General features: G+C 52.5%; 1 protein-coding gene and 1 pseudogene across 1 annotated transcript; one reads left to right on the forward strand and one right to left on the reverse strand.

The window, feature by feature from the left end:
• On the reverse strand, positions 1 to 9,229 carry LOC117097432 (annotated as a pseudogene).
• On the forward strand, positions 8,762 to 11,864 carry ZG16B (zymogen granule protein 16B). The gene is made up of 5 exons (XM_033236080.1): positions 8,762 to 9,632; positions 9,719 to 9,797; positions 9,998 to 10,100; positions 11,057 to 11,406; positions 11,729 to 11,864. Exons 2-4 carry the CDS (start codon positions 9,728 to 9,730, stop codon positions 11,391 to 11,393), a joined length of 510 nt encoding a protein of 169 aa, XP_033091971.1. The 5' UTR covers positions 8,762 to 9,632; positions 9,719 to 9,727; the 3' UTR covers positions 11,394 to 11,406; positions 11,729 to 11,864.
• Positions 11,865 to 19,583: the final 7,719 nt, after the last annotated feature.

The raw sequence follows: 19,583 nt of genomic DNA on the forward strand, positions 1-19,583 counted from the left end.
GTTTTTAAACTTGTAACAAGGGAAAGAAGGGAAATTCTACTCATTACGAGGAAATCCTCACTTAAGTTTCAGTGAGCCACAAGTAGTTAAAACCCTTGAACCATCAGCCAGTCGTCCTTAGTCAGTCCCACCTCTACAAGGCACTGGCATATGTTCTTGCACTGGTCACCCTGTAGCTGAATGACTTCTCTGTATTCTGGATGCTCAGTTACCGTCCCATTGCAGGCAAATTTCCTCTTAAATGCCTTCACTAGTTGCTTTTTATTGTAATCCTTAGTGATCCCTTGGACAGGACTAAGGTTTTCCTGTCATTTCTCTGCTGAATTCTTGCATGGATCTAATCCTCAGTGCCTGCAGGGAGCAGGTCATCACTCTTACTTACATCAGCAAAGGGGTGGAAAGAGTGGAGATTCTGGATAGTGGACGTACAAGATGATTCCTTTTCCTCGGTGGAAATGGCCTGTGGAAGGCAGTGGCGTGGCAGGAGAAAGCAGTGTGAGGGGGACAGCGTGTGGGGGAGTGAGAGGATTCGAAGCAGGGGCTGCTAAGTCCTTGGCTGTGGCTCAGTGACTGAGGCTAGAGGTGCTTTCAAATCAGGGGACAGAGTACACCTGAGCTACTTCGGATCTTTTATGGCCCTCCTGGTGATACAGGAGATAAGAAGAAAGTATTTAGGCAGATAGCGAGGGGAAGGGAGTTATTGGTATGGTTTTCTTCTTTCTTTCTTTCTTTCTCTTTCTTCCTTTCCTTTTCCTTTTCCTTTCCTTTCCTTTCCTTTCCTTTCCTTCCTTCTTTCTTTCTTCTTTCTCTTTCTTCTTTTTTTTTTTTTTTGAGATGGAATTTTGCTCTTGTCCAGGCTGGAGTGCAGTCGTGACATCTCGATTCACCGCAAACTCCACCTCCCAAGTTCAAGCAATTCTTCTGCCTCAGCCTCCTGAGTAGCTGGGATTACAGGCATGTGCCACCACGCCCGGCTAATTTTTTATTTTTAGTAGAGATGGGGTTTCTCCATGTTGTTCAGGCTGGTCTCGAACTCCCAACCTCAGGTGATCTGTCCCCCTTGGCCTCCCAAAGTGCTGAGATTATAGGCGTGAGCCACTGCGCCCGGGCAGGTTTTCTTTCTGATGAAAAGCAGCCCCCAAGTTATTTTCTTTTCTAACAAAGAGCAGCTTGTAAAATCGAGTTGCAGATACAGACAAGCAAGCTAGAAGCTTGCATGGGTGAATGCTAGCAGCTGTGTTGTAGGAAAAGGCTAACTGGGGGCCATGCACGTCCAGCATGGTGGCTCCATCTTCCTCTTTCCTTGTCAACCACATGCACAGTAAGGAGCAGGCAACGTGGCACTGGCCAAGTAGAGACCTCGTTTGCATAATAAGAGATTAGGGTGGGGTGACCAGCTTCCCCACACACTATGTAAATGTCACACCTGGTCCAGCCAATCTTTGGGCCCTATGTAAATCAGGCACCGCCTCCTCAAGCCTGTCTATAAAACCCTGTGCACTCTGCCGCCGGCAAGAAGTCCCACTCAAGAGCCCCTCTCCTTCACTGGAGACAGAACTGTTCTCCTTTCTCTTTCCTTGTACTAAACCTCTGCTGTTAATCTCACTCCACATGTGTCTGTGTCCTTGATTTCCTTGGCATGAGGCAACAAACCTCGGGTATTTACCCCAGACAATGACACTGCTTCACTGGGGGTCTTTTGAGTTCCCTCAAAATTGTCTTTTAGGGCTAAATTATGAGACCGTGAGCCTAACATTAAGCAATCTGAATGAGTGGCATACTTCATGTGTTTCCTGAAGTTCTAAGCGCATTCTGATTCAAAATTGCCTCTCTGCAAGGCACTGGCTCAAAGCGAGCTGAGATTCTTTCCTGTCTGCAGCCTTCCTGTCCCATTTCTACACTTCTACTTTATCCCTCTCTAAACTAAATTCTCTTTTCTCCAAGCTCCTCAGTATTCTGGCATATTGACTATTTAAGTAAAGCACTTGAAAACAGCAGGTTTTAAAAAAATCATTTTGACCTTTGTGCTGTTTCTTTAAAGCAAAGGATGAAAAGTCCATGTAACAGACACTCTCCCTACACCAGAAGGAAAGGTAACACTCTACCTTCAAGGGTGAGAAATCGAGACCAAGAGAATCCTGCACAGACATTTAAAGAATAGCTCTTACATTCTAAGCCTCACATAATTTTGTCACATCTTCACAGTTAACGACTATTCTTTGTCCAGTCAGTACAGTAGTAACTGACTCTAACTGCTTTACCCAAAATTTGATTCTGTCACTCAGTAAAGCTCCTCTTTGCCTTGCTCACCCTCCACGTGTCTGCGTACCTTGTTCTTCCTGGTCACAGGACAAGAACTCGGGACCCATGAAATGGCGAAGATAAAGGAGCTGTAACACAAACAGGGCTGAACATGGCCCTTGCTCGCCACATTTCCAGTGAAGAGAAGGAGAGAAATGCTGCAGTCCTTGAGGGGAGCCCAGACCTGGGAGCTCCCTGAGCCAGGTCTGTGTCTCCCTCTTTGGGGCTCTGTGGTTCTTGGCATCTCCAAGTTTCCAGGTGCCACCACATTCCCTGGTGCCAGGCAAGCTGCTTGTGATGCACCCTGTCCAGCTGCAGCCTCGCAGAGAGGTGGCGCCCATGCTGGGACCTGGAGCTGCCTGCCCCGTGGCAGCAGCTGGCATATATGACTGCACAGTGGCTGGGGCCCATGCTCACTCACACACCTGTCGCCATTCCACAGCCGGCTCGCAGTCTCACTTGGAGGCACGGGATCCAGGCCGGTAGTGTGAGTCGAGTGCAGCCTGCCAGGCTGAGTGGGTGAAATGAGCCCAGCAGGCCTGAGCAAAACTTGGGCCAAGGCGCCAGCAGCCACAGGTTTCCAGCCAGAAAAACAATACCCCAGAGATCCTGTAACATTACAAAGGCTTTGGAATGTCATATTTAAATTGTTTATAGACCAGTTTAATCATCTACCTGTAGACTATATCGACCCTAAATTCTAAGTTCCTCCAATCCACTTTTCTCCTATGGAATTGTTAAAACTGTAAGTTGTTCTTTCATAAATGCCCTGTGAACTAAAACTAAACAATTTAACAGAAATATCCAGGGACAAGTATTGTGCCTGATGTGTGGACTACACTGAGAGTTCACCAACCATCCAAGGCCATAACCAGAGACATTTTAACTGCAAAATTGCCGGCTTCATACTGCAGCTTTTCCCAAGACCATCAAAACGAGATTCCATATCATGGTGGTCCACTTACCTCTCTTAAGGCCCACCTTTCTCCCTTGACAGGATAATCTGTACAAAGATTTACAGCCAGTAACTGCAGGGTAACTTAACAGAACTGGACCTAAAAACCTGCTTTACTCCACCTAGTGGGTAACTCTGGCGATATCGCTAATACAACTTTTTGTTCAAATTGTACTAGTGGTTCCTTTTATAGAATTGGCCTTGTCTTCTGTTGTATTTCAACCCAGTCATGAAATGCTACTCAATGGCTACGACAGCTTTCAGCCAGTTTTCCCATCATCCTTTTTTTTTGAGACAGAGTCTCACTCTGTTACCCAGGCTGGAGTGCAATGGCGCCATTTGGCTCACTGCAAGCTCCGCCTCCCTGGTTCAAGCAATTATCCTGCCTCAGCCTCCTGAGTAGCTAGGAGTGCCACCATGCCCAACTACTTTTGTAATTTTTAGTAGAGACGGGGATTTCACCATATTGGCCAGGCTGGTCTCGAACTCCTGACCTCTCGATCCACCCGCCTCAGCCTCCCAAAGTGCTGCGATTACAGGCGTGAACCACCGTGCCTGGCATAGTTTTTTTTTTTTTTTTTTTTAAGAGATAGGGTCTCGCTTTGGCACCCAGACTGGAGCCAGTGTAGTGGTGTGATTCTAGCTCACTGCAACTTTGAAGTCCTGGGCTCCTTCCACCTCAGTCTTCTGAGTAGCTGGGTCTACAGGCCCCACACTACCACACCCAGCTAAGCTGTTTAAAATTATTTTCTGTAGATACAAGGTTTCACTTTGTTCTGCAGGCTGGTCTCAAGTGGGTAGTTAGCCCCAGCCCTCCTGCCAGATGCTGCAGCCCAGCCAAGTGGTCCGGGAATTCATAAATTTTTTTTTTTTTTTTTTTGAGACGGAGTCTCGCTCTGCCGCCCAGGCTGGAGTGCAGTGTGGCCGGATCTCAGCTCACTGTAAGCTCCGCCTCCCGGTTTACGCCTTTCTCCTGCCTCAGCCTCCTAGTAGCTGGGACTACAGGCGCCCGCCACCTCGCCCGGCTGGTTTTTGTATTTTTAGTAGAGATGGGGTTTCACCATGTTAGCCAGGATGGTCTCAATCTCCTGACCTTGTGATCCACCCGTCTCGGCTTCCCAAAGTGCTGGGATTACAGGCTTGAGCCATAACGCCCAGCCTCATAAATATTTTTTAAATCTGTGAATATACACTTCGAGATTTGTGATTTCGTTGTATGCAAATTACGCTTCAAACTGGGAAAAGCCCAACCCTACGACAGTCTGGTTAATGACACGCATGCAGAAGTGTCTGAGGGGAAGTGAACTGAGGTCAGCACCTGATATGTCTGAGGAAAGAAGATGAAGCGATGGGTGGACGGAGGGTCCGGGACATCGGCAAATGCAGTGACACCCACACAGGAGAATGCTGAGGACAGGAGAGGCAGGGAGTGTGTGGGTGTCACTGTCACCTTTTACTCTCCAGTATGTCTGAATTTGGGTGGTAAATGTAGGGGAAATGTCTGTTGGCTTTGTCCTTGGAGGACAGCTCCTCAGGGCCCATCCTCAGCTTCTGCCATCTTGGTCCGTCTGGACCGTCCATCCTCGAGTCTCAAAAATTCCAGGCCCTCCACATGGCTCACTGTGGGGGCCGCAGTCAGGAACTGGCCTCCCGCCCCCACAGGGCTACTCCCTCTGCAGCCTCCCAGGGAGGGCTCAACCACTCCTGGGAAGGAGATGAGCAACTGACTCAAACCAGTTTGAGGCTGTTCTAGTGCCTCACACCATCGAGGGCCTCGTCCGGGCCGGTCCTCATGTATCAGTCCATTCTCACGCTGCTAATAAAGACATAACTGAGTGTAGGTATTTTATAAAGGAAAGAGGCTTAATTGACTCACAGTTCAGCATGGCTGGGGAGGCCTCAGGAAAGTTACTATCATGGCAGAAAGGGAAGCAAACACGTCCTTCTTCACATGGTGGCAGTAAGGAGAAGTGCCAGGCAAAAGGGGGAACATCTCTGTATAAAACCATCAGATGTCGTGAGAATTCACTACCACGAGAACAGCAGCATGGGGGTAACTCACTGCCCACGATTGAATTACCTCCCAGACGGCTGGCGGCCACAAACATTGTCTCACTCCTCCCTCCCAACAGCCTCAGGTGCTGGGGTGTGCTAGGGGCCTGTTTACTGATAGAGAAACCGAGGCTGGGAGTGGCTGCAGGAGATGCAGTCAGGAACAGGGTCGGAGTGTGGAGCTGGGTCAGGCTGCTCAGGTCACTTATCACGGAATCTACTGGGGCAGGTGCAAAGGCTGAGCCTGACATCAACACTAGTGGAAGGTGAATTACGTGAAAGATTAGGTAAAATGTGTGGTTACGTGTCCTGGTTTTCCAATAAAAGTATTGAGTTTCTCTGGAGTAAGTGCAGATAAAACGCTTAGTGGAGGCTGGGCGTGGTGGCGCATGCCTATAATCCCAACACTTTGGGAGGCCGAGGCAGGCAGATCACAAGGTCAGGAGTTCGAGACCAGCCTGGCCAATATGATGAAACCCCATCTCTACTAAAAATAAAAAAATTAGCCAGATGTGGTGGCGGGTGCCTGTAATCCCAGCTACTTGGGAGGCAGAGGCAGGGGAATCGCTTGAACCCGGGAGGTGGAGGTTACAGTGAGTCGAGATCGAGTCACTGCACTCCAGCCTGGGCAACAGAGACAGACTTTGTCTCTAAAAAAAAAAAAAAAAAAAAATGCTTAGCACAGGTGTGGCACCAACGGGACCCAGTGAGTGTGCCACAGGCATGTGAGAGCTGTGGTTTCAGGAGCACAAGGCTACGGTACCTTCCCTCAGGGCCTCCTTCCCCAGCAGCAGCCGCTCAAGGGCAAGTCCACATGCATAGCCCGTGTTGACCTGCTGGGGTTGGGGTAAAGGCCCTGGGCTTCTGATCCTGCCCCTCCCCCAGGCAGCAGGACCTTCCCTCTGGTTCCTGATTCCCAGGGAGCTGCCAAGGCCCTGGAGGAGACAGCTCCTGACTTTGCTCAGAGTCTCAGTCAGGCCAGTCCTGTCCGGAGATCCTAGCCAGGGACTCATGTTCCTGCCTCCAGTGAGGCTGGGGGCTTCCACAGAGGCTCAGCCTGGCCCCCAGGCCACAGGGAGGACCCACCCACTGAGTGGGTGAAGATGGAGACCTCTTCTCTGCTGCGCCTCAGGCTGCAGAGCCACAGAGGGGTCTTCCCAAGTCCCACACCTGGAGGGCAGGGAGGCCAGGGGCTTGTGGCCCTAACCTGACTCCTGACACACAAGGACCAGCCGGCCCGGGGCCACCTCTGCAGGCAGGAGAAGGCCTCATTGTTCCCCTCTCTTGGCAGAATGAGGACTGGGCGTGCCCGGGGCAGGAAATAAATGCTCAGTAAATCCCTCTCTTGGGAGCCCTGATCCCAAGGGACAAAGGGCCTGTGTTGAGTCTCCCTAAGTGCAGGCTCAGGGCCAGCACTTGGGCCAGGGCAGATGGAGGGTGGGAGAGGGGTGCCTCCCACCAGGTGGGCTTCTTCCCCAGGTCAGGCATGCAGGTGAGGACGAGTGTCGTGTGTGCCTGCCCCCCGCGTGCAGGAGAGGCTGGGCGGTGTCTGTCTGGCTGCATGTGTATGCATGCATCTTCAAGTGCACGTGTGTGAACGAGCATGTGTGATCCCCATGTTCTCACCATCTGAACATCCCCTCCAGTGCGCACTGTCTCTGCCTCCAAGTTCCCCCAACCCCAGCTGGTGCTTCTGGAGTCCTGGCCCAGATGACTCTCCTTCTGGGCACCAAACCCTGTCAGCCTGGAGTTAGAAAGAAGGCCTCCGAACTGCCAGCAAAATGTGGAAAGGCGCCCTCAGGCTGGGCTGGGGCGAGAACACAGCCCCTTTGTGCCACCTCTGAGCTCCTGCCTCCAAGAGCTGTGCTGGCCAAGGGCTTGGCCTCTTCCACCTCCACCTCCCTGAAGGAGGTTCCTCCTGAGAGGGGCTCCGTTTACCCTCCCCCGGCCTGGGCTCTGCTTCCCCTGAAACCAGAGGAGCGCTTGAGGGGGTGCAGAGAGGTGCAACTGGGGTCTCACCTTGAAACACTAGTCAGTAGGAACCCAGCCCTGATCAGCCTCTCCAGGGAGATGGTGCAGGCGCCAGAGCAAGGGCCAGGTGCCAAGGCTAATGTGCTGCTCGGCTCCTGCCCCATCAGGGCTGGGGGGTCACAGTGAGCCCCCTTCCTGACTGTGCCATCCAGCACCATGTAAAGGGCTTTGGTGGTTCTTTGGGAATAGGTATCGACCGGGGTGGGCGGACATTTTGTGTGAAGTGCCAGATAGTGAATTTTAGGTTCAGGGTCTGCAGGTCTCTGTCACAGCCATGTGAGCTTCTGTGCAAGCATGAAGGCAGCCACAGGCCACATGCCAATGAGCACACGGCGGCTGTGGGCCAACGATGCTCACAAGCCAATGATGCTTGACTTGTGAACTGGGGCATGGGAATTTCGACGAATTTTCATGGACCACAAGACATCGTTCTTTTGAATGTTTCCTAAGAATGTTAACATGTAGGAGACATTCTTTGCTCGTGGGCTGGGCAGAGACAGGTGGTGGTTGGCTGGGCCGTATTTCGCCACCCCTGGCGCAGGCCCTGGTTCAAGTCATTAAAGTCCCGCCCCTCTCACAGCCCCTGCCCACCCTCATCCCGATGAGACCAGTGTCCCCGTTCCTGGCGAGCCAGCACTTCCAGAGTCATTCTGTGCATGCACAAAGCCCTTCTCCGCACCCCTCTTCCTAGGAAGCATGTGTGGTCCAGACACATTGGTCTTCCACCCTGTTTTCCTAGGGGATGGGTGTGCAGTGGGAGCGTCCCCCACCCTCTCCACCCAAGTTTTCCAAAGCCAGGGATCCACCACCAGGGCTCTCGGCATCCCCAGGTGGACGCGTCCGTGATTTCTCAGCTTTTGCTCTTTCCAAAATGTAACGTTGTACAGTTTCCCCCAAGGCATAAAGTCTAAGGCTCAGGGCAACTGGCCCCGGGGGGAGGATCTCGGCTCCTCACAGAACCCTCATGGGGAGGTTCTGCTGTTATCCACACAGAACAGAGGCCCAGAGAGGTGAAGCAAGTGCCCGCAGATCCCAGCCCCGCTACATCAGGAAGCCGGGCTGGAGCCACCTCTGGCTCCAGGGTCCTGTGTTGGTGATCACGGCCCTGTGGCTGTTCCGAGTGGTCATGGGCTCTATGGAGCTTCAGTCCCTGGAACACACACAAGAGGTGTCCTGAGGACACGCATGGAACTGCGTTTGAGCTGCAAATCTGTCCCCTGGTGCCCGCCTCGCTTGGGCATCCGACAGCCTGTATCTCTTCTCCCCTGATCCTTACCTGACACCCCACCTCTTCTGCAGACTCCAGCTCCCTCCCAAATGCCCTGGATCCTTCAGGGTCCTTGGGACGAGACATCTTCAAACACGAGCTTTTCTTGGCTGGTGTCTGAGGGTGATGGCGTTCTGCCCACAGGCATCCACCTGCACAGGCCTCCCCACCAAGAGGGACTGATGGGGAAAGGAGTGAGACAGAAAACCAGCAGGGCCCCCGGAACCAAGCCCTGGAGAAGCGCCAGTTCCCGCCCAGATGAGGGCCGACACCTTGGAAGGACCGGCCTGGGGGGTCACCCTCCCCAGGCCCTCTGCCTCCCATCGTGGCAAGGACTGCACCTTTGGTGTCCTTCCCTCCCATGATCTCTGAGCCCCTGAACACTGACTCATACCTACTCCACCCAGATGCAGCACAGAAGAGAAACCCAGGCAGCTTCAAGGGCAATGCCTTGAGGGCCAGTGCCTGGGGCACCTGTTGCACAGGGTGCAGGACACAAAGGGCTGGGTGGTCCATTTGGGCTCTCTCAGGGCCCGAGTCGAGCTTGGCCTGGGTCCTAGGAAGCCTGCCAGGCACCAGGTGCTGCCTGAGTCTGAAGGAGGCCCTGACTCCAGGTCGCCCATGGTGGCAGTGGGCCCCATGGAGCTTCTGTGGACCCTTGACCTGCCACCCTAGGGTGGAAGCCATCAGGTTGAGCTGGATGAGCCAGCCTCTCCCCAACTCTGCCATCCAGGTCGGCACCAGTGTTGACTGGAGAGAGCCCAGAGGTGATCGTAAAGTGCCTGTCACTGTCCCCAGCTCTGTTTATGTAGGCTGCAGAGCCAAGACAGCAAATGCCACACGTCCGGGAGCCTCCCCAAGGCCGGTCCCGGGCCTTCCCCCAGGAAGAGCCCCACAGCCAGCTCCTTCCTGTCCTCCTGGTGGCCCCTTGCTCCTTCCTTCTGGATGGGGGCCTAGAGGGCCCAGGAGAGTATAAAGGCGATGTGAAGGGTGCCCGACACAGCCAGACACCCAGTCACAGGCGAGGTAAGGTGCTTGGCTCCATGGGTGGGGCCCAGCGAGGCCACACTGGCCCTTGCTTTGGAGTCAGGAGGCCTCTCTTCTTCCCACAGAGCCCTGGGATGTGCCAGCCACAGGCCATGCTGCTGCTGCTCACGCTTGCCCTCCTGGGGGGCCCCACCTGGGCAGGGAGTAAGTCAGTGGAGTCTGCCCTCAACCTCCCCTGCCTCCCTCCAGGACAGCCAGGGACTCACCCGGCCCTTGTCCCAGACGAACTCTGGTCACAGAAGCATCCTGCCTGCCTGGAGAGGCGGGGTCCCCTCTTCTGGCAGAGGTTGCCCCCATACTACTGTGTGGGGATTTTCTTCCCTTTTGTTCTCTCTTTTCTGCAGAGATGTACGGCCCTGGAGGAGGCAAGTATTTCACCACCACTGAAGACTACGACCATGAAATCACAGGGCTGCGGGTGTCTGTGGGTCTTCTCCTGGTGAAAAGGTGAGTGAGGCCATGTCCCCACCCATCCCACAGTTTCAGGAACTCAGGGCAGGCGGTAGGTACCTGTAGCCACTTTTCCCACGCAAGCCTGGCTCCCACTGATGCTTCATGGCTTGAGCAGAGGTCAGACCGTCCTCCCTACCTTCTCCCTTCAACCCAAGCTCAGCTCAACCAAAAATGACCTCTCCGTCCCCATGCCTGATAGGAAAGTCAGGGAAAAGTCTGTCCGATTACTGTCAAAGAAGACAGGAGGTAAGGGTCAGAGTGGACCACTGACTGAACATGAGTCAGCAGAAGTGTTAGAGGCAGAAATCCAGGACTATTTCCTTCATATCGAGGTGTCTCTGCTGGAGGTCTGGGATGGATTTTTGCCCTGAACTTAGGAGTTCTAGGGTCCTGGTAGAGGGGAGAGAAGCCCAACAGCAGAGGAGACAGTGTGAGTGTGGCGAGCTGGAGGGGTGCGTCCTAGGAGAGCAGCAGGGTGAGGGAGGGATGCAGATAAGCCCCGTCGGGGAAGTGCTTGCGAGTGTGGAAAGTCAGCTGCCCCTCGGTCTGTGAGCTGCTCCACTCAGAGTGACTAAGGCTCGGGAGGTCCAGGCTCGGCCAGAGGCAGCTCATATGTGGGCCACAGTGACAGCAGCTGGTGCCTTCTGCGGTCACATGGACCAGGCACTGCGCGGAGCTCTCCTCGCCTGGACCTCAGTGACTCCTCCCAAAAATCACATCCACTTTGCAGATGGGGAAACTGAGTCCGAAGAGACTGGGTAATGAGCTCAAGATCACAGGGCCCGAAAGTGGTAGAACCAGGGTTGGTGACCAGTGAGTTTGTGTCAGGGACCCGAAGTCTGATGGTGCTGGACTCTCTGCATCCTGGGAAGGAGGGTGGGAGCGCTGAGGACCCGGGATGTGCTGGGCCATTCCAGATCTGGGCGTCCAAAGCTTTGCCTCTCTCCCAGTGTCCAGGTGAAACTTGGAGACACCTGGGACGTGAAACAGGGCGCCTCAGGTGGGAATACCCAGGAAGTCACCCTGCAGCCGGGCGAATACATCACAAAAGTCTTTGTTGCCTTCCAAGCTTTCCTCCGGGGCATGGTCGTGTACACCAGCAAGGACCGCACTTTCTATTTTGGGAAGCTCGATGGTCAGATCTTCTCTGCCTACCCCAGCCAAGAGGGGCAGGTGCTGGTGGGCATCTATGGCCAATATGGACTCCTCGGCATCAAGAGCATTGGCTTTGAATGGAATTACCCACTAGAGGAGCCGACCACTGAACCGCCAGTTAGTTTCACATGACCATCAAAGGCACCCTCGGGCCGGGCGCGGTGGCTCAAGCCTGTAATCCCAGCACTTTGGGAGGCCGAGACGGGCGGATCACAAAGTCAGGAGATGGAGACCATTCTGGCTAACATGGTGAAACCCCGTCTCTACTAAAAAAAATACAAAAAACTAGCCGGGCGCGGTGGCGGGCGCCTGTAGTCCCAGCTACTCGGGAGGCTGAGGCGAGAGAATGGCGTGAACCCGGAGGCGGAGCTTGCAGTGAGCTGAGATCCGGCCACTGCACTCCAGCCTGGGCAACAGAGCGAGACTCCGTCTCAAAAAAAAAAAAAAAAAAAAAAAAAAAATGGCACCCTCGGGTCTCTAGGGTGGGTTACGGGGCCATCCGAGCTGAGGCCATCTGGGTGGTGGTGGCTGATGGTACTGGAGTAACGGAGTCGGGACGCTGAATCTGAATCCACCAATAAATAAAGTTTCTGCAGAATCAGTGCATCCAGGATTGGTCCTTGCATCTGGGGTACAACCAAAGCCTTCCCCGCTCCTTGGAGACAAAGGCCGCAGTGCTGGAGCCCAGTGAACTGAGATGAGGGATAGGGCAAAGGTGACTCTGCTGAGGACAGAAAGAGAGCAGCACCACCCCCTCAGGGGTGCTGTGGGTCTCTGTGCCAGTCCCACAATCTTTGAAGAGTCAGGCTTCAAGGCCAGCACTCCCCACTGTCCCTCACCCCAGGCCCATCCAGCGGTCCTCTTCTGGCCACTCAGTCCCGGGCTTCTCTGAGTGTTCAGGGGGCCTCAGGGAAGCCACTCACTCATCCATTCACTCAGTAAGTGTTTGCCAAGGCCTTGTCCTCACCAGGCTCCCCTGGCACTGGGGGTATAAAGAAGAGGCCAGGTTTCAGCTGAGTGCGTATACACTGTGGTGGGGGCTGGCGCAGAGGCAGATAGTGGCAGTTCACTTTGCCATCTGCATGGTTGGGGACGCATGTAGGTTATTGTGCGTGGGCACCTGCCCAGAGGTGAGGTGAGGGGGATGTGCTTTAGGGAAGTCTTCCTAGAGGAGGCAATGTCTCAGGTAAGTCTTAAAGGATGAGGGACAGTTGGCCAAGTGGAGACAAGGGGAGGAGGGCATTACAGTTTGAGGGCTCAACGTGAGCAAAGGCAGGAGATGCAGATGGCTGGAGATAGCAGGCCTCACACTGTGGTAATTTGTCACAGTAGCAACAGGAAATCAGTATAAGCCCTAGACCTGGCCCATTCTTCATGTCCCCTTCCCAAGCCTCCAAGTCCACATGGGCACTTGCCAAGATCAGAGCTCCAGTGGCCTCCAGGGACAGGGTTTTCAGCCCTTTGGGACCATGATCCACAGAGAGAAATTGATCCTACTTGAGACACACGAAGCAACATGTGTAATGCAACAGCCAAACACCCAGTGATCCTCTAATGCAACAGCCAAACACCTGGTGATCCTCTAATGCAACAGTCAGTGATCAGGGGAAGGGCCAGGTCCTGTTTCAGGGGCTTCACCCAAAGTCCCCACCCACAACAATTGAAGGACAGCACTTCAATTATCTCTGCAAAATGAGGAAACTGAGGCACTGAGGGCAAAGTCACTTGTCCTACACAGCAGTTAGAGGTAGAGTTGGAAGTTCACCTTGAGGTGGCCAAGCTGCAAAGTATGGCCCCTGAACACCAGACCTAGGCAAAGATTTCACAACCCAGCTTCATCTTTCTGCATGAAATACACACTAGCATTTTTTTTCTCTTCTCTACTTCTATTTTTATTTATTTATTTATTTATTTGAGACGGAGTTTCGCTCTGTAGCCCAGGCTGGAGTGCAGTGGCCGGATCTCAGCTCACTGCAAGCTCCGCCTCCTGGGTTTACGCCATTCTCCTGCCTCAGCCTCCCGAGTAGCTGGGACTACAGGCGCCCGCCACCGCGCCCGGCTAGTTTTTTGTATTTTTTAGTAGAGACAGGGTTTCACCGGGTTAGCCAGGATGGTCTCGATCTCCTGACCTCGTGATCCGCCCGTCTCGGCCTCCCAAAGTGCTAGGATTACAGGCTTGAGCCACCGCGCCCGGCCATTTTTATTTATTTTTAAATGCTGATTGAGAGCCACTTCTTAACCTGGAAATCAGAAATCAAAATTCAGAGAATCTGTGAACTGAGATGGGGGGAAAATTACCTCTTTTTTTTTTTTTTTTTTATTGCCCTTGACTGAAAATTTCATGTTTCCTTCAGGTATTAATGTGACCTCACATGCAATACCCATGAAATGACCACATCAAATACTGTTGTCACAGACACCTGGAAATTTACAGCCATCACCACTTCAAAATTATGGTGAGCAGACTTGATATTCAACATGTTGATAATCAAAGCCCAGGCACAGAACACATTTAAGAAAACATTTTGGGCCAGGCACGGTGGCTCACACCTGTAATCCCAGCACTTTGGGAGACCAAGGGGGACGGATCATGAGGTCAGCAGTTCCACAGCAGCCTGGCCAACATGGTGAAACCCAGTCTCTACTAAAAATACAAAAATTAGCTGGATATGGTGGTAAGGAAGGAGACCACTACTACTCCCGCTGCCCTCCTCCCCACACCTTGCCTAGTTCACAAGAGCAGAAAAAAAGCAAAAAGTTGGAAAAAAACAAAAGATAAATAGCCAGACAACCTTGGCACCACCATTCGGCCCTAGGAGTTTAAAAAAGTAATAATAATAGCATCAACCCCTGACCTAAACTACTTGTGTTATCTGTACATTCCAAACACTGTATGAAAAAAGCATTGTAAAACTTTTTGTTCTGTTAGCTGATGCGTGTAGCCCCCAGTCACGTTTCCCATGCTTGCTCGATTTATCACGACCCTTTCACGTGGACCCCTTAAAGTTGTAAGCCTTTAAGAAGGCCAAGAATTCCTTTTTCAGGGAGCTCAGCTCTTAAGATGCGAATCTGCCGACATTCCCGGCCAAATAAACCACTTCCTTCTTTAATCCGGTGTCTGAGGAGTTTTGTCTGCGGCTCGTCCTGCTACAGGGGTACATGCCTGTGGTCCCAGCTACTCGGGAGGCTGAGGCAGGAGAATCGCTTGAACCTGGGAGGAGGAGGTCGCAGTGAGCCAAGATCATGCCACTGCTCTCCAGCCTGGGCGACAGAGCGAGACTCCACCTCAAAAAAAAAAAAAAGAAAAGAAAACATTTTGATAAGCGAACCTGCAGCTGCTTTGCAGAGCAACCCCTTTCCTTTCTGCAAGAGGAAGGAGAAGTCCCTGGGGCCAGCTGGGGACCTCCCCTCTGTCCAGCCCAACAGCTCCATCAGTTACTTTTTACTTCTCAGAGTTCTATTTCATTCTTTTAAAATTTGTGTTTTAGTAAGTTTCTTTCGCTTCTGTTTATTTTTCTTTTCCTTTCTTTTCTTTTTTCCTTCCTTCCTTCCCTTCCCTTCCCTTCCCTTCCCCTCCCTCCCTCCCTCCCTCCCCCCCTTCTCTCTTTCTCTCTTTCTTTCTCTCTTTCTCTCTTTCTCTCTCTCTCTCTTTCTTTCTTTCTTCTTTCTTTCTCTCCCAAGCTGGAATGCAATGGTGCAATCATGTCTCACTGCAACCTTGACCTTCTGGGCTCAGGTGATCCTCTCACCTCAGCCTCCTGAGTACCTGGGACCACAAACACAAACAGATGCCACCATGCCTGGGTTTTGTTGTTGTTGCTGTTGATTGTAGAAACAAGGTGTTGCTATGTTGCCGAGGTTTGCTATGTTTTCATTTACTAAATTGGGTGACCCTAACTCAAGATACTTTGGGCACTTTGGGAGAAGGATAGGTCCCAAAAGGCAGAAACTGGTGGGGGCAGTCAGGATTGGGTCTGTCGGAAAAGCCTGGCCCTTCTTGGACAGAGCAGAGGACCAGTGGGGGAGACGGAATTGCACCATTTCAGTCAAGGGAAGGCAGGGCAGGTCTTTTCAGTACCTGCTCATGTGAAAGGGTTTCTGTCACTTGCTACCGAGGGTACCCGAGGAAGCCAGGACCACCCTGGAGAGGAGCCTTCCTCCAGAGGTTTCTCTCTGAACCTGGCGCACTTCTTACCCAGCCTTGATAAGGACTTCCACCCCCTCTACCCAAGCCTGTGCTGTTTCAAGCCCCATGTGGGGGTGTCCAGGTCAGGCCAGAAGAACCAAGATGAGGGGAGTGTCGGGTAAAGGCCAGGAGGGAGAATGGGGCAGTTCCAGGGGCTCCCATGGTTTGAAATCCTCTGTGGAGAAATGGCGAGGAACGAGCTCAGGAATCCTAAGTCCCACTCACCCCTTCATGAGGCTGTGATCCCCATGAGGACACAGGTCCCCTGACTCTCCCCTGCTCTTTGCCCCAGTGTAGAAGGAGGACCCTGCATCTCTGGAGGAGCAGGTCTGTGTTGAGAGAAAGGGGAGCAGGGGAGGGAGCCTGCAGGAGGGCTCTCTGGGCTCTGCATCTGCCACACACAGGCCTACTTTGCCATAAGCCAGGGCTGAGTGCCGGCAGGGCCCGGGGGGCTGGGGACTTCCCTAGGCACTGCAGGCCACACTGGGGAGCTTTGGGCCCTGCCTGGAGACCGTTTTGGTTGTGACGTGGGGGTGGGGGAAGGATTCCTGGCCTCTGGTGGGCGGACACCAGGGATGCTGCCACATGTCCTGCAAGACACAGGACAGCCCCCCACTTTCCTCTCTAAGAAAGAATTATCGGGTCCCAAACCTCAGTAGGTCAAGGTTGAGAGCTCTGGCCTACGGCGTGAGGCCTGGCAAGCTGGCAGATACAGCACCCTGGGCAGCGTGGGCCTGGAAGGAACACTGTGGCTGTGAGGAGCGTGGGCAGCTTGCTCTGGCCTGCCCTCCCCTCCTGGGAGGCTGCTGCTCTCCCTCACACACCCTGTGCATCTGGTGGGGGTGCCGGAGCAGTTCCAGCTCCCTAAACCACCAAACCTTTGAGCCGGGGTCTGCGCCTGCCATCCTTTCCGGCATGGGTTTTTCTTTTGTTTTCTTTTTTTTTTTTGAGACGGAGTCTCGCTCTGTCGCCCAGGATGGAGTGCAGTGGCGCGATCTCGGCTCACTGCAAGCTCCGTCTCCTGGGTTCCCGCCATTCTCCTGCCTCAGCCTCCCGAGTAGCTGGGACTACAGATGCCTGCCACCACGCCCGGCTAATTTTTTGTATTTTTAGTAGAGACGGGATTTCACCGTGTTAGCCAGGATGGTCTCGATCTCCTGACCTTGTGATCCGCCCGTCTCGGCCTCCCAAAGTGCTGGGATTACAGGTGTGAGCCACCGCGCCCGGCTATGGCATGGGTTATTTTATTTGAGTTGCTTCCCTCTCTGATCCTGGTCTCCAACCTCTCTAGGGTTATCCAGCCAGGGAGGGGATGCTGTGATATTTTTTATTTCTTTTCTTCCTTCCCTTCCTTCCTTTTTCCTTCCTCTTTCTCTTTTCTTTTCTTTACTTTTCTTTCTTTCCTTTCTTTCTCTCTCTCTCTTTCTCTCCTTCCTTCCCTCCCCCTCCCTTTCATTCTTCCTTCCTTCCTTCCTTCCTTCCTTCCTTCCTTTCCTTTCTTTCCTCATTTTTGAGACAGGATCTTTTTCTGTCACCCAGACTGGAGTGTGGTGGTAGAATCACAGCTCACTGCACCACCCCGCCCACCTCAGCTCCCGAGTAGCTGGGACCACAGGCAAGCACCACCACCCCTGGCTAATTTTTTTTAATGTTATGTGGAGCTGGAATCTCACTGTGTTGCCCAGGCTGGTCTCAAACTCCTGAAATCAAGCTATATTTCCATCTCAGCCTCCCAAGCAACTAGGCCTACCTGTGTATGCCACCATGCCTGGCTAATTTTTTTTTAACAGAAATGTCATTTTAAGCATTATGCTTCCAATTACAAAAGCAATGCATGTATACTGCAGACATTTTAGGAAAGACAGCTAAATTTAAAAGGAATTCCCGGCCGGGCGCGGTGGCTCAAGCCTGTAATCCCAGCACTTTGGGAGGCCGAGACGGGCGGATCATGAGGTCAGGAGATCGAGACCCTCCTGGCTAACACGGTGAAACCCCGTCTCTACTAAAAATACAAAAACTAGCCGGGCGAGGTGGCGGGCGCCTGTAGTCCCAGCTACTCGGGAGGCTGAGGCAGGAGAATGGCGTAAACCCGGGAGGCGGAGCTTGCAGTGAGCTGAGATCCGGCCACTGCACTCCAGCCTGGGCGACAGAGCGAGACTCCGCCTCAAAAAAAATAAAAGGAATTCCCTGCCAGGTGCGGTGGCTCACGCCTGTAATCCCAGCACTTTGCGAGGCCGAGGCGGGTGGATCACTTGAGGTCAGGAGTTCAAGACCAGCCTGGACAACATGGCAAAACCCTGTCTCTACAAAAATAGAAAAATTAGCTGGGCGTGATGCTGTGTGCCTGTAATCCCAGCTACTTGGGAGGCTGAGGCGTTTCAAAAAAAAAAAAAAAAGAATTCTCACTACCCGGAGATACACTGCTGGCCTTTTGACATATCTGTTCCCAGTATTTTAAAATGAATTTTGGATATACTAAAGATTGGCAAATGGGACATTCAGCGGTTGAAGTTTGCCTTAGGGAAGAAAGAGTCTCTCTGAAGACAAACCAAGGAGTCCAAAAAGAGAAGTGCAGAGCAACTTGAAAGACACAAAATGAGACAAAACAAACCAGATCTCAGTGCTTCCAGAGGACTGTGTTTGAAGCTGAGGATTGACAGGGCTGGGAGATGGGTAGAATGTAATGAGGTTTACATAGTAACGAGAAATTTCGTGATGAAAGGAACTGGGTCCTGACTGGGCGCTGGTGGCTCACGCCTGTAATCCCAGGACTTTGGGAGGCCAAGGTGGGCGGATCATCTGAGGTCAGGAGTTCAAGATCAGCCCGGCCAACATTGTGAAACCCTGTCTCTACTAAAAATACAAAAATTAGCTGGGTATGATGGCGTGCACCTGTAGTCCCAGCTACCCAGGAAGCTGAGACAGAAGAATCAGTTGACCCGGGAGGTGGAGGTTGCAGTGAGCTGAGATTGCACTACTGCACTCCAGCCTGAGTGACAGAGCAAGACTCTGTCTCAAAGAAAGAAGGAAAGGAAAGGAAAGGAAAGGAAAGGAGAAGAACTGGGTTCCAAGCGCTGCTTGTGGAAACCAGTTTCTGCTGAAGTGTTTTGAGTCTGTGTGCCAGTTATTATTAGAGTGCTAGTAAGTCTCCTGTGATTTGAATCTTTTTTTCTAGGATGAGGGAATGGATTGATGGATGGATGGATGGCTGGCTGGCTGGATGGATGGATGGATGGGTTGATGGGTGGGTGGGTGGATGGATGGATGGATGGATGGATGGATGGGTGAGTCAGTAAATGGATGGATATCAGCAGATGGGTGGGTGGGTGGGTGGGTGAGTGGATGGATGGATGGATAGGTGGATGGATGGATGGATGGATAGGTGGATGGATGGATGGGTGGGTGGATGGCTGGGTGGGTAGGTGGGTGGGTGAGTGGGTAGATGAATGGATGGATGGATGAATTTATAAGTCAGTAGATGGGTGGGTGGTTGAGTGGGTAAGTAGATGGATGGATGGATGCATAAGTGGGTGGGTGGGTGAGTGGATAGATGGATAGAAAACACACTAGCAGGACCAGGCACAGTGGCTTACACCTGTAATCCCAGCACTTTGAGAGATCTACACAAATGGATCACTTGAGCCCAGGAGTTCAAAACCAGCCTAAGCAACATGGCAAGACCCTGCCTCTACAAAAATACACAACCGGGTGCGGTAGTCCCAGCTACTTGGGAGGTTAAAACAGGAGAATTGCTTGAGCCCAGGAGGTACAGATTGCAGTGAGCTGAGATCACGCCATTGCACTCCAGCCTAAGAAACAGAAGTAAAACCTTGTCTCAGAAAAAGAAAAAAGAAAAAGAAAGAAAGGAAAAGAAAAAAAAAAAAGAAAAGAAAAGGAAAGAAAAGACACTAGCGTTCATCATGATCCAATTTTGGACCAGGCGCAATGGTAAGTGCTTACACAAGTATTGCTTCATTTAATCATCACGAACACCCTCGGGATGGGTGTTCATCTCACATTTTTACAGACAAGGAAGCCCAGGCTGAGTGAGTGAGCCATGGAATTTAAACCCCAATCCCACAGTCCTCCTACCACTTCCTGCTCAGGTGTTGGCCCAGTCCCACCATTGTGTGGGG

Source organism: Trachypithecus francoisi, unplaced genomic scaffold, assembly GCF_009764315.1.
Source record: "Trachypithecus francoisi isolate TF-2019V2 unplaced genomic scaffold, Tfra_2.0 Lachesis_group15, whole genome shotgun sequence".
NCBI lineage: Eukaryota > Metazoa > Chordata > Mammalia > Primates > Cercopithecidae > Trachypithecus > Trachypithecus francoisi.

Bases quoted from the DNA above. Each gene is read 5' to 3' on its own strand.
- ZG16B (XM_033236080.1), top strand. From the start codon at position 9,728: ATGTGCCAGCCACAGGCCATGCTGCTGCTGCTCACGCTTGCCCTCCTG. The intron at 9,798-9,997 runs GTAAGTCAGTGG...TCTTTTCTGCAG, and splicing joins GGGCCCCACCTGGGCAGGGA to AGATGTACGGCCCTGGAGGA. The intron at 10,101-11,056 runs GTGAGTGAGGCC...CCTCTCTCCCAG, and splicing joins GGTCTTCTCCTGGTGAAAAG to TGTCCAGGTGAAACTTGGAG.